The sequence below is a fragment of the Sapajus apella genome, unplaced genomic scaffold (genome assembly GCF_009761245.1).
Source record: "Sapajus apella isolate SASKATOON/1434 unplaced genomic scaffold, GSC_monkey_1.0 scaffold91, whole genome shotgun sequence".
Lineage (NCBI taxonomy): Eukaryota > Metazoa > Chordata > Mammalia > Primates > Cebidae > Sapajus > Sapajus apella.
Genome location: NW_022437031.1, coordinates 7,143,778 through 7,160,000, shown reverse-complemented (window position 1 = coordinate 7,160,000; position 16,223 = coordinate 7,143,778). Strand labels below are relative to the sequence as shown.

The 16,223-nt window shown below is 41.2% G+C and overlaps 1 protein-coding gene across 3 annotated transcripts in view; it reads right to left on the bottom strand.

Moving 5' to 3' along the window:
• Positions 1 to 632: 632 nt before the first annotated feature.
• Positions 633 to 16,223, bottom strand: part of IGBP1 (immunoglobulin binding protein 1) — a 32,076-nt gene continuing 16,485 nt past the window's right edge. For 2 of the 3 annotated variants that reach the window (XM_032255849.1, XM_032255850.1), the window contains one exon: positions 633 to 1,125. In XM_032255849.1, coding sequence (XP_032111740.1) covers positions 974 to 1,125 — 152 coding nt within the window. In that variant the 3' untranslated portion in view covers positions 633 to 973. The remainder of the gene's footprint in view (positions 1,126 to 16,223) is intronic. The other variant, XM_032255851.1, reaches the window with a different exon arrangement.

Below are 16,223 nucleotides of genomic sequence, written 5' to 3'. Positions count from 1 at the left end.
CATCTCTACTAAAAATACAAAAATTAGCTGGGTGTGGTGGTGGGCGCCTATACCACCAGCTACTTGGGAGGCTGAGGCAGGAGAATCGTTTGAACCCGGAAGGCAGAGGTTGTAGTGAGCCAAGATTGCGCCATTCCACTCCAGCCTGGGCAACAGAGTGAGACTTGTCTCAAAAAAAAGTTAGGCTTTGGCCTGAGGCTGCTCTTCACCCTAAGGGATATATGGTAATGTTTGCATGACAGTAAAGGCCCTGGCCTCAGATACACACACAAGGAGGACTCTGTGTCTCCTCCTCTGTATCTCTCATTTCTTCTTGCCAAGCTAGGACGAGGTAGATAGGACCAGGAAGTAGACTACATCCCTTTGCGGTCCACTTACCTACAGCTATAGTTTCTGAAAATAATAGCACTGTGTGGCACAGAAAGCTCTCCCCTTATAGAGTGCTGGATTGCCTCATGGTGCAGGGTGTTACTTATATGGCTTCATATCATATGCCCAGTAGGAAGAATGCCTGCGCAGATCTGATGCTGGACAAATTCACTGCCCACATCAAAGGGCATTTCTCCATAGGCCCAGAGACCCACAGCTCAATGCCCCCACTCCCCCAACAAAAAAAGCAGCTGATAGCCATATTTCTGCACAGGCTCATGTAATAGAGGGGACTTTTATTTTTTCAGAGAATTCAGACAGCCATTGATTACACAGAGCCATTTCTCAGCACTCTTCTTTCTACCTAAGAAATTAGAATACAACATGATGAGGATGATGATGCCAAAACAAAACTGCTGGTTCACATCACCTAGGATACAAATACACACTTAATCACTTGACACTTTATTGAATGCAAAGCAAGATTTAGCATCTTTGCCTTTGTTGTACATAGCTGAAGCGGGAGCCCAGGGAGGGGAGGACTGCATGATTTTTCTTGGCGGGGGAGGTGTGCACCCTGCAGTCCTGTGGTGTTGTGGGAAGATCAGCCCATGTTCTGTCGGTTGCCATAGCCCCTAGGATGGGTGTCCTTCCAGTCATCCCACTCCCGAGCTCTGTACAGCGTTTGTTCATCATCGTCTTCCTCTTTTTTCTCTTGATTTTCCTGTTGCTGAGCTGCTTTTCTGAATTCTTCTTCTAAAAGTGGAAAAATTAGAAAGGGAGGTGAGAAATTGAGGGAATGTTAATAAGTAACGTCAGGGGACTCAGTTCCACTCTGAGCACAACCACATGCAATGAGAACAGGAATACAGCCAGCTGCCTACCCTGGGCCCGGCGGAAGCGAGGAGAGCACTTGCATTACCTAATATATCGCATGTTAAAAAATAGTACCAAAGGATGCTCTGAGCGGTTTCCACAAGGCAAAAATCATAAAAGGTGCCCCTCAGAATGAATTCTATTTTGGAAGAGAATTCTTACAAAAACGGCCAACACGCCCCGGTCCCAAAACACAACACTACCACCACCACCAAACACCACCAGCATTCCAAAAACACGAAAGTAAAAAATATTTATGAATTTGTGATTTGTGAGTTGCTGGGGTGGGGGTGGGGGTGGGACTGCAGTTGATGTTTCCTCCTCCATCCATTTCCTTTACTATAGTCATACAATTTTTTTGTGCATAAAACTGAAAATCACAGGGCAGTTGAACCTACCAGAAAAGAATGCCTATGTATTATTTTGCAGTGCTTGAAATAAATAGGTTCTGAGGTCCAAATGGCACTTATCATGCAGTGTATACCCAAAAGAAATTAAACCAACTGCTGCATCTCTTTTGCATTTTTTTCTTTTGTCAGATAAAACAGCATTTTCCTGGCTACACTGAGTTTGCCCATGAGAAATAGTCTCATTATTATGAATGAAATGTGTGGGGATCTGATATCTTCTAACAGCTCAGGAGTCTTGTATTTTCCTTTTTTGAGATAGGGCTTCTCTCTGTTGCCTAGGCTAGAGTGCAGTGGTGTGATCACGGCTCACTGCAGCCTCAAACTTCCGGGCTCAAGTCATCCTCCTGCCTCAGCCTCCAGAGTAGCTGGAACCACAGGCATGAACCACCACATTTGGCTAATTTTTACATTTTTTGTAGAGACAAGGTCTTCCCCTATGTTGCCCAGGCTGGTCTTGGATATCCTAAAGTGCTGGGGTTACAGGTGTGAGCCACCTTGCCTGGTTCATTTCTTTAAAACCCTTTATTATAAAATAAAAGATGGTAGAAACCATACAAGTACATAGAAAACAAATTTTTATAAAGAGGCCTTATAGCTTCCACTCAGGTGGAAACAGATCTCCTGTATCCATCCCAAAAGCCTCTCTGTGTGCATTATACAAATCAACTCTCCTCCCCCTGGCAAAAGTAACCACTATACTGCTTTTTATAGTAATAACTTCCTAGAGTTTATTATAGCTTTATTACCCAAGTGTACATCACTAGACACTGTAATTGTCCATTTGTACATCCATTTTTTACTAAATGTATGTTTTTAGTAGAGTTGTGCCACTATCACCACAATCCAATTGAAACAATTCTATAACCCCAAAAGATCCCTTGTGTCCATTTACAGTTAATTCCCATTCCTTTCCTCCCTGCCCTCAGCTCCGAGCCCATGAATTTACTTTCTGTCTCCATAGATTTGCCTATTCTGTACATTTCATATACATGGAATCAAAATAATGGAATCTGCGATCTTTTGTGGTTGACTTCTTTCACTTAGCATCACTTTTTTTTTTTTTTTTTTTTTTTTTTTTGAGACAGTCTTGCTGTCTCCCAGGCTGGAGTACAGTGATGCAATCTCAGCTCACTGCAACCTCCACCTCCTGGGTTCAAGTAATTCTACTGCCTCAGTTTCCTGAGTAGCTGGGATCACAGGCACCTGCCACCATATTTGGCTAATTTTTGTATTTTTAGTAGAGACAGGGTTTCACCATTTTGGCCAGGCTGGTCTTGAACTCCTGACCTCAAGCGATCTGTCTGCCTTGGCCTCCCAAAGTGCTGGGATTACAGGCGTGAGCCACTGCGCCCAGCCAGGCATCATATTTTTGAGGTTAGTCTTGCCTATTTAAAAATGTTTTGGTATCTTTTAAATCTATAGGTTCCCCCTCCATCCCTTTCTTTCAAATTATCTGTTGAAGAAGTTGGGGCATATGACCTGGAGAGTTTGTTTCCCAAAGACTGGATTTTGCTGATTGCATACTCATGATGCAGTCTTAACATGTCCTCCTGTATTTTCTGCAGATTGGCAACTGAATACAGAGGCTTGATCTGACTCAAATTTGATCCTTTCGGCATGAATAACTATACGTGGTGCTGCATTCCTTCATCAGGAGGCATGTAAATATCTCTGTCTCACTGTAATGTTAGGAGGTGTTGATGTTCAATGCTGAGACCCATTCATTTACTGGGGGATTTCAAAAAGGTGATAACCTTAACTTTTTTTTTTTTTGGAGACACAGTCTTACTCTGTCACCAGGCTGGAGTGCAGTGGTGTGATCTTGGCTCACTGCAACCTCCGCCTCCTGGGTTCAAATGATTCTCCTGCCTCAGCATCCCGAGTAGCTGGGACTACAGGTATGTGCCAGCATGCCCAGCTAATTTTTGTATTTTTAGTAGAGATGTGGTTTCACCATGTTGGCCAGGATGGTCTCGATCTCTTGACCTTGTGATCTGCCCACCTTGGCCTCCCAAAGTGCTGGGATTACGGGCACAAGCCACCGTGCCCGGCCAATTTCAACTTTTTTAAATTAACTGAAATACTTTTACAAAGAGAGCCTTCCCCTCATCAACTATTTGGTTACCTAGTAGAAAAGATAAAATACTTGACTCTTCCTTTATTTACCATTTCTCAAGATAATGGGTTACAATTTGGTTTTGTTTTATCATATAATTATGGGCCAGGCACAGTGGCTCATACCTGTAATCCCAGCCCTTTGAGAGGCCGAGGTGGGAGGACTGCTTGAACCCAGGAGTTCAAGATCATCCTAAGTAAGATGGCGAGACCCTGTCTCTACCAAAAGAAAAAAGAAAAAAAAGAATGATACTTATATTGGCTCAAAAAATTATAAAAGAAAAAAACTTAAAAAATCTGCCAGGCATGGTAGTGCATGCCTGTAGTCTCACCTACTTGGGAGGCTGAGGCAAGAGGATTGCTTGAGCACAGCCTGGGCTGAGTGAGACCCCATAAATTAAAAAAAATATAATTATGAACTCACAGATTTAAACATATTTGATGAGTTTCAACCAGTTGCAATTATTATTATTATTTTTGAGACAAAGGAGTCTCACTCCTGCCCAGGCTGGAGTGGAGTGGTGCAGTGCAATCTTGGCTCACTGCAAGCTCCACCTCCCAGGCTCAAGTGATTCTCCTACCTCAGTCTCTTGAGTAGCTGGGATTACAGGCATGTGCCACCACGCCTGGCTAATTTTTGTATTTTTAGCAGAGATGGGGGTTTCACCATGTGGGTCAGGCTGGTCTTGAACTCCTGACTTCAAGTGATCCACCCGCCTCGGCCTCCCAAAGTGCTGGGATTACAGGCATGAGCCACCATGCTGGCCCACAATTACTGTTTTAAAAAACTGTATAAATCAACCTTTTAACTTTAGAGGTTTTCAATTTACAGAAAAATTGAGAAAATAGCACCAAGTTCCCACATAAGCACACCCAGTTTCTTATTATTAACATCTTATATTAATAGTTTCTGTGATACAACTAATGAACCAATACTAATACATTATTAACAACTAAAGTCCATACATTACTCAAATGTCCTTAGGTTTTACCTAATGTCCCTTTTCCGTTCCAGGATCCTATCCAGGATACCACAGTACATTTTGTTGTTTGTCTCCTTAGTCTCCTCTAGGCTCTTTCTCAGACTTTCCTTCATTCTGATGACCTGGACAGTTTTGAAGAGTACTTGTCAGGTATTTTGTAGGATGTCCCTCAGTTTGGGTTGCCTATTTTTTACAGAACTACAGTTATAGGGTTTGGAGGACAATACTATATGTACAACAACCTGACTTCACACTGATAATAACCCTGATCACCCGACCAAAGTGGTATTTGTAGGTTTCCAATTAAAGTTACTTCTCCTCCCTCCTTCCACGTTGCAGTCTCTGGAAGCAAGCCAGTAAGCACAGCCCACACTTATAGGGTGAACAGTCATGCTATACCTTCTTGAAGCAGGAGTATCTACATAAAATTATTTGAAGTTTTTCTGTAGGGGAGATTTGTCTCTTCTCTCTCATTTATTTACTTATTCAATTACCTATTTCTATCACAACGGACTGGTGTGCGTTCATTTTATTCCTTGTGTGATAATCCAATACTGTTAAATTTACTTTCCTGCCCAAGGCCTCCCAGTTTTGGCCTGTGTTCAGCTGACTCTTGTGTTCCTTTAAAACTCCAATAGTTTTCTGAGCTCTTGTTTTCTAGTACAGAGAGCCCTGAGTTAAGATTTTTCAACTTTATGATGGTGTGAGTCATATGCATTCAGTAAAAATCATACTTCATATTCTGAGATATTCAATATTTTAGCATAAAACAGGCTTTGTGTTAGATGATTTTGCCCAACTGTGGGCTAATGTAAGTGTTCTGAGCAGGTCAAAGGTAGGCTAGCTTAAGCTATGATGTTGGGTAGGTTAGGTACAGCAAATGCATTTTCAACTTACAATATTTTCAACTTACAATGGCTTTATCAGGATATAATCCCATCATATGTGCACTATAAACTGACAACAAGATGCTCAAGGCTAATCTTGTATATTCCCCACCCCAGCCCTAGAATCAGCTATTTCTCCAAGGAGTCCTGGTTCATTTATTAGAGGATGGTATTAGAAGCCAAGATTTGGGTGTTGGATGGACTTGTTACTACTGTCAGTTATCCTCTGTGAAGCCAAATTGGCTACTGAAAACATCTTCAAATTGGCTTTTGCTATGACCCCAGTGGTCTTTGAAAGCTCCTTCCCTATCTTTTATGACAAGATGTTCCAAGCTTATCTTGTACATTTCCTGTCCCAGAATTGTAGTTAGTTATTTCTCTAAGACATCTTGATTTCTTAAAATAAGGAATATTGGGAAAAATATGTCTGTATCACAATTGGAATTACTGGTATACTTATTGCTTCTGGGCTGGTCCTTGTTTCTAAGCCTTTTCAGTGGATAGAGCAAAAGCAGGGGTGTGTTTACTTTTAAATAAACAGTTACTTACATTATCTGGGCACAAAGGCAATACATACTCCATTCTCCCTTTTAATCCTCATTTCATCTTCATTCTACAAGTAACTGTACATTTAATGCTCGCTACCTGTCCTTACGTCAATGTCTCTCAACACTTTGGCTGTCTGAAGCTCATTCTCTAGCAAATTCATGGGATTGTGGGAACAATATTTCTTGAATTCCTGCATGTTGATAAATATCTGTACTCTTTATACTTGAAAGTCAGTTTTACCAGGTATAATGTTCCTTGGCTCACATTTTTTCCCTGAGTTTCTTAAATATCTGCTATTCCATTTTCTTCTGGCATAAAGTGTAGATCTCAAAAAATCTGAGGGTAACCTAAGTTTCTTTCCTTTATAAATCACCTACTATTTTTATTGAAATGTCTGTGGCTTTTCTTATCAAGTGACCGTGGCGCTTGAGCCCTCCGGGAGCAGGAGCTTAGGCCTGGCAGAGAAGCTGGGCCTGGTTTGTGGAAGCAGTTGCACCTCTTTAGTGCCTGATCCAACTCAGTCCCTCAGCCCCAGGGAATTGAAGCTTTGGCCCAGAGGAGTAGCTGTGACCCCGGTGCTTTAGCCTGCATGGTGCCTGGTCCCTGGACCCTCCCAGAGGAGCACACCCTTGGCTAATCTGTATACACTGCTCTCTGGGCCAAACAGACACAGCACCCCCACCTCCCTGGATCTGGACCAGCCCTCCGGGGTCTGAGCTGCTGAGGGGCCCCACCTCCCTGGGGAGCAAAACCAACACTGCACTGCATCCCACCCACTAGAGTTCAAACCACAGCTATGCCCCACTGTTCCTGGGGCTGTGTTGCCACGGCATTGGGCCTCATAGACCTTCCAGGGTCCACTACACAGTATCTTCTCTCCTGGTGCCTGAATTGCCACTGTGCCCTCCTCCCTAGGGTCTGAGCATCTGGAACACCCCTCCCTCCCCAGATCCATGCCAGTTCTATGCCCTGAACCCCAGGATCAGAATCACAGCTACATCCCTGACCCTGGGTCCAAGCTACTGGGTAGTGCCTCAGAGTCATAGTCCTCTGCTTAGTGGCATGCCTGAGACTGAACATGCACCCATGTCACAGGTGCCACAGCAGTTCAACCAGACACTGGACCCAGGACCCAGCTCCACAGCCACTCTGAGCACCTGTGCCTTAGAACACAGCACTGCTGTGGCTGCCTGTGGGTCACGTCACACCCAACACCAAGAGGGATTCCTCCCCGCCCGCTTTTTTAATCCCAAGAAACTTTCCTCAATATTAACATTTAGCATTTATTCTTTTTCCCTGCTTTGGCTTTCTTCTTCAGATAATCCTATTATCTATATGCCAGGTCTTCTTTACTATCTTCAGTATATTTCACTTTTCCTCAAACCCTGTTTACCATTTTTCTTTTAAAAATTGTCCTTCCTTTTACCGTAGTGGGGCATTTTCTGTTGTGTTCACGCATTCTTGTTTCCTTTTACTTTAGCCTAAATTTCTGAAATGATTCATGTTCCCCAAGTTGTCACATTTCTGAGTTTTTCTAATCCTGCTTTATATTGTCCTTCCATGTCCTATGTTATTTTCTGAATATCTTCCAACTCATTTTTACATACCATGTTTCAGATTTGTTCTGTATTTTGAGCATGTCTTTCTGGAATGTTTTCTTTTTTTCTCGTCTAATAATTTTGTGTAGAATTTGACTTTGGTAATTTTCTGTTCCTTTTTTTCAGTGTTGAGCTGTGTTTCACAAACCATAAAACCTACCACTTAAAAGTGTACTTTTTTTTTTTTTTTTTGGGACGGAGTTTCGCTCTGTTGCCCAGGCTGGAGTGTACTGGTGCAATCTCGGCTCACTGCAACCTCTACCTCCCGGGTTCAAGCAATTCTCCTGCCTCAGCCTCCCAAGTAGCTGGGACTACGGGCACGTGCCACCATGCCGGGCTAATTTTTTTCTTTTTTGTATTTTTAGTAGAGATGGGGTTTCACCATGCTGGCCAGGCTGGTTTTGAACTCCTGACCTCGTGATCGGCCCGCCTTGGCCTCCCAAAGTGCTGGGATTACAGGTGTGAGCCACCATGCCCCGCCCAGTTCAGTGCTTTTTATTCAGAGTTGTGCAGCCATCACCACAATCTGCTGTTCGTTTTAATGTCAAATACGTTTTTCTAAACTTGCAGAAAGAAGGAAGGTTCAGAGTAGCTTTTCTAACTCATGGAGGCTCGTTTTCTGCTGTTTTTATGTACATTAAAGAAATATGGTTACTTGCTTGATTGGAGTTCCTCGTTCTGGTCCTCTTTCCTAACTTCATCTGGACCTTTTCTTTCTTTCTTTTTCTATTCCTGTCCTGCTTAATTCAATTCTACTCTTAGCAATTTCTCCTCAGTGTGAGTCCCTGACCTGGAAAGGAGATCTGCTGGATCAATTTCAAGAGTCCATTAAGGACCAGACTACTCCATCCCTTTCGGACCTTCTGACTATGGGTCGCTCATACTCATCCCTCCCAGTTTCAACTGCAGTTCTTAAATTGGACTGCCATACTTTCTAGGGAATATGCCGTTTTGGAATTCTGTTTGTCAAGTTTTTCAGATGGTCTATCAACTCCGGTTTTCTCCTACACAGATGCCAATAGCTGCTGGATCTTGTGGCTATGGGTAATTTGCCCTTACCTGTTTTTTTTTTTTTTTTTTTTTTTTTTTTTGTGAGGTTCATGGAGACATACTGCCACCTATTTTCTCTTTTTTTTCTTCTGTCACTCTTAGGATATGCTTAAGTTACTAAATGTAAACTTTTTTTTTTTTTTTTTGAGATGGCGTTTTGCTCTTGTTACCCAGGCTGGAGTGCAATGGTGCGATCTCGGCTCATCGCAACCTCCACCTGAGTTCAAGCAATTCTCCTACCTCAGCCTCCCGAGTAGCTGGGACTACAGGCGCACACCACCATGCCCAGCTAATTTTTGTATTTTTAGTAGAGACAGGGTTTCACCTTGTTGACAAGGATGGTCTCGATCTCTTGACCTCGTGATCCACCCGCCTCGGCTTCCCAAAGTGCTGGGATTATAGGCGTGAGCCACCGCGCCCAGCCCCCCATTTTCATCATAAATATTGTCCATGGGTTTTTTTTCATATTCACTGAAGTATAATATAAATATAGAAAAGTATGCTCAGTGAATTCTCACATATTGAACACATCCATGTAATCAGTACCCAGATCAAGATACAAAATATTTCTAACTCCTTAGAAGCCCCTGTAGGTCCAGTTCCATTCATGATCCCCAACTAAGGGTGAACATTTACTGGCTTTCAACCAGCACACACAAGTATCACCTGTTTTTGGAAGTTTGTATGAATGGAATCAAACAGTATATACTCTTTTGCATCTGGCTTTTTTCACTCATAATTAGGTTTATGAGATTCAGCTATATTTGTCACTTACAGCTAACAAACTATAGTTTAACTTTATTGCTACATAGTCTTATATTGTGTGGATATACCAAAATTTATTTCTTCATTCTAGTATTTATGGGCATTTGAGTAGTGTATTCAGTGAGGACTATTACAAACAATGCTGCTGTGATCAATCCTGTACAGGTCTTCTGTGGACATATGGTCTCATTCCTCTAAGGCATATACTGAGGAGTGAAACTGCCAGGTCATGGGAGTATACACATGTCCAATTTTTGTGCATTACTACCATGACCACTACCACCCCTAGTTTCCCTGCCTTTATTTCCTTTCATCTATTTACTTTGGGCTTGCTTTGTTCTCTATGCACCCCCCTCCCTTTGTTGAGGTAGAACCTTAGGTAACTGATTTTATCTTCCTTTTTTCTAACGTAAGTGTTGAAAGTTATACATATTTCCATCTCAGCATTGCTCGAGTTGTATCCCATAAATTCTGATGCTGTACTTTCACTGTCATTCTGTTCAAAGTATTCTCTTTTATTCATTTTTAAATGGGCAGATAAACATATTTATTGTGTACAGCATGTTCTGAAGTACGCATTATGGGATAGTTAACTAATTAAAAGATGCAGTACCTCACATTGTTATCTTTGTAGTAAGAACACTTAACATTCACTTTGTATTTTTCTTTTTTCTTTTTGAGATGCAGTTTTGCTCTGTTGCCCAGCCTGGAGTGCAATGGCATGATCTTGACTCACAGCAGCCTCTGTCTCCCGGGCTCAACTGATTCTCCTACTTCAGCCTCCCAAGTAGCTGGGATTACAGGCACCTGCTACCACACCCAGCTAATTTTTGTATTTTTAGTAGAGACGAGGTTTTACCATGTTGACCAGACTAGTCTTGAACTCCTGAACTCAGGTGATCCACCCGCCTTGGCCTCCCAAAGTATTAGGATTACGGGTGTGAGCCACCGCGCCCAGCCAATTTTTCAAGAATACCATATATCATCATTAACTATAGTCACCATGCTGTATAACAGGTCTTTTGAACTTATTCCCAGTTAGAAGTATTTTCTAATTTTCTTTCTAATTTCTTCTTGGACCTACAGGTTATTTAGAAGTATGTTGTTTAATTTTCAAATATTTGAGAATTTTCTAGGTATGTTATTGATTTCTAATTTAATTCCATTGTGGTCTGAGGGCATATCCAGTGTGATTTCAATTTTTGAAAATTTATTGAGACTTATTTCATGTACTGGTATATGATTGACCTTGGTAATGTTCCATGGGTATCTGAAAAGATGGTGGAGGCATACCTTGTTTTATTGTGCTTCACTCCACTATGCTTTGCAGAGACTGCATTTTTTTTTTTTTTAAACAAATTGAAGGTTTGTGGCAACCCTGCAATGAGCAAGTCTACTGGTGTCCTTTTTCTAAGAGCATTTGTTCGCTTCGTGTCACTGTGTTACATTTTGGTAATTCTCACAGTTTCTCAAACTTTTTCATTATTATATTTGTTACGGTGATCTGTGGTCTTTGATATTACTAATGTCATTGTTTTGGGGCACCACAAACCATGCCCAGAGAAAACAGAGAACTTACTGGGTAAATGTGTATGTTCTGACTGCTCCACTGTCTGTCTGTCCTGACCCTGTCCCCAGGCCTCTCTGTTCCTTGAGACACAATAATATTGAAATTAGGCCAATTAATAACCCTATAGTGGCCTGTAAGTATTTAAGTAAATAATTTGAAAATTATTAGGCACAAATGCATCTATGACTGCTATGTCTACCTGAAAAATTGCCACTTTATCAGTAGAAAATGCCCTTTTAAAATCTCCGATTAATACCTTTTTATCTTGAAATCTACTTTATCTGATATTACTGTAGCTACTGCAGCTTTCTTATGCTTACTGTTAGCATGCTACAGGTTGAGTATCCCTTATCTGAAATGCATGGGACCAGACGTATTTCAGATTTGTTTTTTATTTTGGAATAGCTGCATTATATACTTACTGGTTGAGCATCCCAACTCTGAAAATCCAAAACGCTCCAGTGAGCATTTCTTTAAGCATCACATTAGTCTTAAGAACTTTCAGATTTTGGAGCATTTAGGCTTTGAATTTTCAGATTTAGGATGCAACCTATACATCTTTTTTTGTTGTTGTTTGAGACAGAGTCTTGTTCTGCCACTCAGGCTGGAGTGCAGTGGTGCGATCTTGGCTCACTGCAACCTCCACCTTCCGGGTTCAAGCAATTCTCCTGCCTCTGCCTCCCAAGTAGCTGGGATTACGGCGTGCACCACCACACCTGGCTAATTTTTGTATTTTTAGTAGAGACAGGGTTTCACCCTGTTGGTCAGTCCGGTCTTGAACTCCTTACCTCATGATCTGCCCACCTAGGCCTCCCGAAGTGTTCTTTTTATTTGTAACCAATCTGTGTCTTCATATTTAAAATGTATCTCTTATAGACAGCATGCAGGTAGGCCTGATATCGATCCCTGGCTTCTAATTTGAAGATTTATTCCATTTATATTTAAGGTGCTCTGAATTTGGCCATTCTATCAGATGTATAGTGGCATCTCAGTGTTATTTAATTTGCATTGCCCTGATGACATGATGTAGAGCATCCTGTCACATGCATATCTGTCATCTGTATATTTTCTTTGGTGAGGTATCTGTTAAGGTCTTTGGCCCACTTCTTAATCAGGCTGCTCCCTTTTTGAGACAGGATCTTGCTCTGTCATCCAAGCTAGAGTGCAGTGGCATGATAATGGCTCACTGCAGTCTTGACCTCCCAGGCTCAAGCAATCCTCCCACCTCAGCCTCCTGAATATTTGGGACTACACGCACGAGCCATCATGCTTGGCTAGTTAAAAAAAAATTTTTTTTTATGGAGGGGGTCTTTTTTACTATGTTGCTCAAGCTGGTCTTGAACTTCTGGGCTCAAGGGATCCTTCCACTTTGGCCTACCAAAGTATTGGGATTATAGATGTGAGCCACCACACCTGGCCTAAAACTGCTCCTTTTCTTATTGTTGGTTTTAAGAATAAATATTCTTTGTATATTTTGAGTAAAATATAAAAAGTCCTTCATCAGATATGTCTTTTGCAAGTATTTTCTCTCAGGCTGTGGCTTGTTTTCTCATTCTTTTGACAAGTTATTTTTTAAGTGGTTGCTCTAGGAAATACAATGTTCAAGCTTAACTTCCCAGCCTAGGGTTCATACTATGTGATGGGGGCCCTCAAGGATGGTGCCCAATAATCCCAGCCTCTTGGTATTCATGCTCTTATGGAGACCCCTCTCATACTATATCAGGGTTGGTCTATAATGACCAACAGAATAGGGCAGAAGTCATATTCCAACATTATGAAAGATATTGAGGCTTTCGATTTTGGTCATTCTCAGATCATTCACTTTAGGGAAAGGAAGCTATTATGTTGTGAGCAACCCTATGTGAGCCTCCTGTCCTCAGCTACATCAATGAGCTTAGCAGCAAATTCTCTAGTCTCGTTCAAGCTTCCAGAAGACTGCAGCCCCAGCTGACAGCTTGACTGCAACCTCATGAATGTTTCTGAGTTAGGACTACTCCGTTGCTCCTGAATTCCTCATCCTCAGAAACTACGTGATACAATAAATGCTGATTATTTTAAGCTACTAAGTTTTAGAGTAATTTGTTATACAGCCATAGACATGTATCAGTTAACATAAAACAGAAGAATCTCACAAACAAAATAGTTCCATTTACCCTGCCCTTTTTGCGATGGTTGTCATATATATTACACCTAATACATTATAAACCTCACGAGACAGTATTGTAATTTTTGCTTTGAGAAGCCATGTATAGTTTTTTAAAATTGGGTTGAGGGAGATAGTTCTTTGTATTTACCCACATAATTACCATTTCTGCTGCTCTTCGCTTCTTGAATATTTATGTTTCTATCTGGTACCATTTCCCTGAGCCTGAGGAATTTCCTTCAGCATTTCTCTAATGCCAATTTTCTGGTGAAGAATTCTTTTAGCTCTCATTTATCTGAAAACGTCTTAATTTCATCTTCATTTTATGGATATTTTTCACTGGGTATAAAATTACACGTTGACAACTTCCTCCCCCCACCACTTTGAAGACGTTCCACCATCTCTGGCTCCCTCAGTTTTTAATGGAAATTCAGCAATAATTTATGTCCTTGTTCTCCTATTTGTAATGTGTACTTTATCTTTGGATGATTTCAAAATTTCCTTTTTCTCTGTTTTTCTGCAGTTTGGCTATAATGTGCCTATGTGTGATTTTCTTTTTCTTTTTTTAAATTATACTTTAAGTTCTGGGGTACATGTGCAGATTATGTGTGATTTTCTTTGTATTTAAACTGCTTGGGGTTTGCTGACATTTCTGAATCTAGGGAAATCTTTAGCCATCATTTCTTCTAATGTTTTTCTGTTCCCTTCTTTCTCCTCTCGTACTGGCATTCCAATTGCACATACATGGGATCTCTGTACATAATTTTGCAGGCCATCAAGATGCTGCTTACTTTTTCCCAATCTTTTTTGTTTTCAGATTGGATAACTTCTGTTGATCTTCAAGTTAACCGACAAGCTCTTCTGTCAGCAACAATCTGGTATTAAGCTCATCCACTGACTTTGAATTTTCAGATACTGTATTTTTCCATTCCAGAATTTTCTGTGTGTATAGTTTCTATTTCTCTGCTGAGATTTCTTATCTTTTCATTAATTACAAACATATTTTGCTCTCTGCCCTTGAGGATAGAAATAAGCTGCTTTAAAGTCCCTGTCTGCTAACTCTAACACCTGAGTTACCTTGGGGTTGGTATCTATTGATTGCCTTTCGAGTTATGAGTCACATTTTTCCTGTTTGTTTTTTTCACGTCTAATAGCTTAGAATTGAATTCTAGATGTGATAAATGATATACTGAGAGATTCTAAATTCTGTTTCATTCCTCTAAAGGGTACTGATTTTTCATTTTAGCAGGCAATTAATTTGTCTAAAACCAAAATACCAAATTCTGTCTCCCTTGCACTGGGCAACAGCTGAAGTCTCCATTCAGTTATTTTAGCATTAGTCAAGGTGCTTAGAGTCTGTGTGTGCATAGTCAGCCAGAGATTTCAGTAGGGTTTATATACAGAATCAGGGTGTTTTCTCTGTGGTTCTCTCTTTTCTGGGATATCCTCCTTCATTTTTCAGCTGCTAGTCACCCTGATCTCAGTTCTCTCCTCAAACAACAAGACAGCAAGTTCCTATCTAAGCTTGAGTTACCCCACATCATAGTAACTGCAGTTGGCCCACAAGTGAAAAGCTAATTCCTTCAAATTACCACTCTTCACTTTTTGGTGCTATAGTAGAAATAGAACTAAACCTGGGAATTTGAAGGACAGATTTTTAAATCCTACCCAGGCCACTTTCTAGCTATGGATAAGTCAGTTCTCAGTGACTACTTCCTCATCTTATTTATCTGAGACAGGGTCTCACTCTGTCACCCAGGCTGGAGTGCACTGTTGTGATCTTGGCTCGCTACAACCTCTGCCTCCCAAGCTCAAGTGATACTCGCACCTCAGCCTCCCAAGTAGATGGGACTAAAAGGTGCATGCCACTACACCCAGCTGGTTTTTCTATTTTTGGTAGATATGGTGTTTTGCCACATTGCTCAGGCCAGTCTTAAACTCCTAAGCTCAAGCAATCCACCGGCCTCAGCCTCCCAAAGTGCTGGGACTACAGGTATGAGTCATTGTGCCTGGCCTATCTTATTTAATTTTTTTCTTTTTGTTTTCACCTATTTGTCCCAGAGCACTTTCTCATCTTAAAATGAGGATAAGAATGTGTCTTCATGAAGTTAAGAGGATCAAATGAAGCTGAGCATGGTGGTTGATGCCTGTAATCCCAGTGCTTTGGGAGGCTGAGGCAGGAGGATTGCTTGAGCCCAGGAGTTTGAGACCAGCCTGGGCAACACAGTGAGACTCTGTCTCTATTTTTCCTTTTTAAAAAGGATCAAATGGATAATATATGAGATAAGGAAACTGAGGCTAAAGGGGCTAGGATGTCCCATCTATTAAGTGACAGGAGTTGGATTGTTCACCCCAGGTCTGTCCATACTTTTTCTGTTATGCCCTATGGCTTCCACATTTTTGATAGCCACCCTCTCCATCTTCCCTTTCCAGAGACAACTCCATGTACCCACTATGATCCAATTACCAAGTTGGGCACTAAAGGGACAGTAAGTCAAAGTCCCTGCCCTCAAGGAATTCCAACTATCATTCCCTCCTTCTAAGTGCTGACTGTCCTTTAGCTTACACCTGCTTTTGGTTACTTTCCAGTACCTTCAGGTAGTAGTTTTTAAAAATATTTTGTTCAGTTTGTAATTGTTATCTGTATGAGAGGCTGGCCTGATACAACCTCTTCTGCCATTACCAGGTGCAGAACAGCTATCCATGGATTTCTGATTTTGCTATACAGCTGCTCTGTTATTATGTCATGACATGTGGAGAGATTTACAAACTATGCTATTGCTGTCCCCATCCTCCCATAATAATTTGCTATTTAATAATAAACACAATACTGCCTAGAATGTTTCTATTACTTAGACTCTTTGTCCCCACTACTTCTACTCCTAAAGGACAACTATACTTGGTGAGA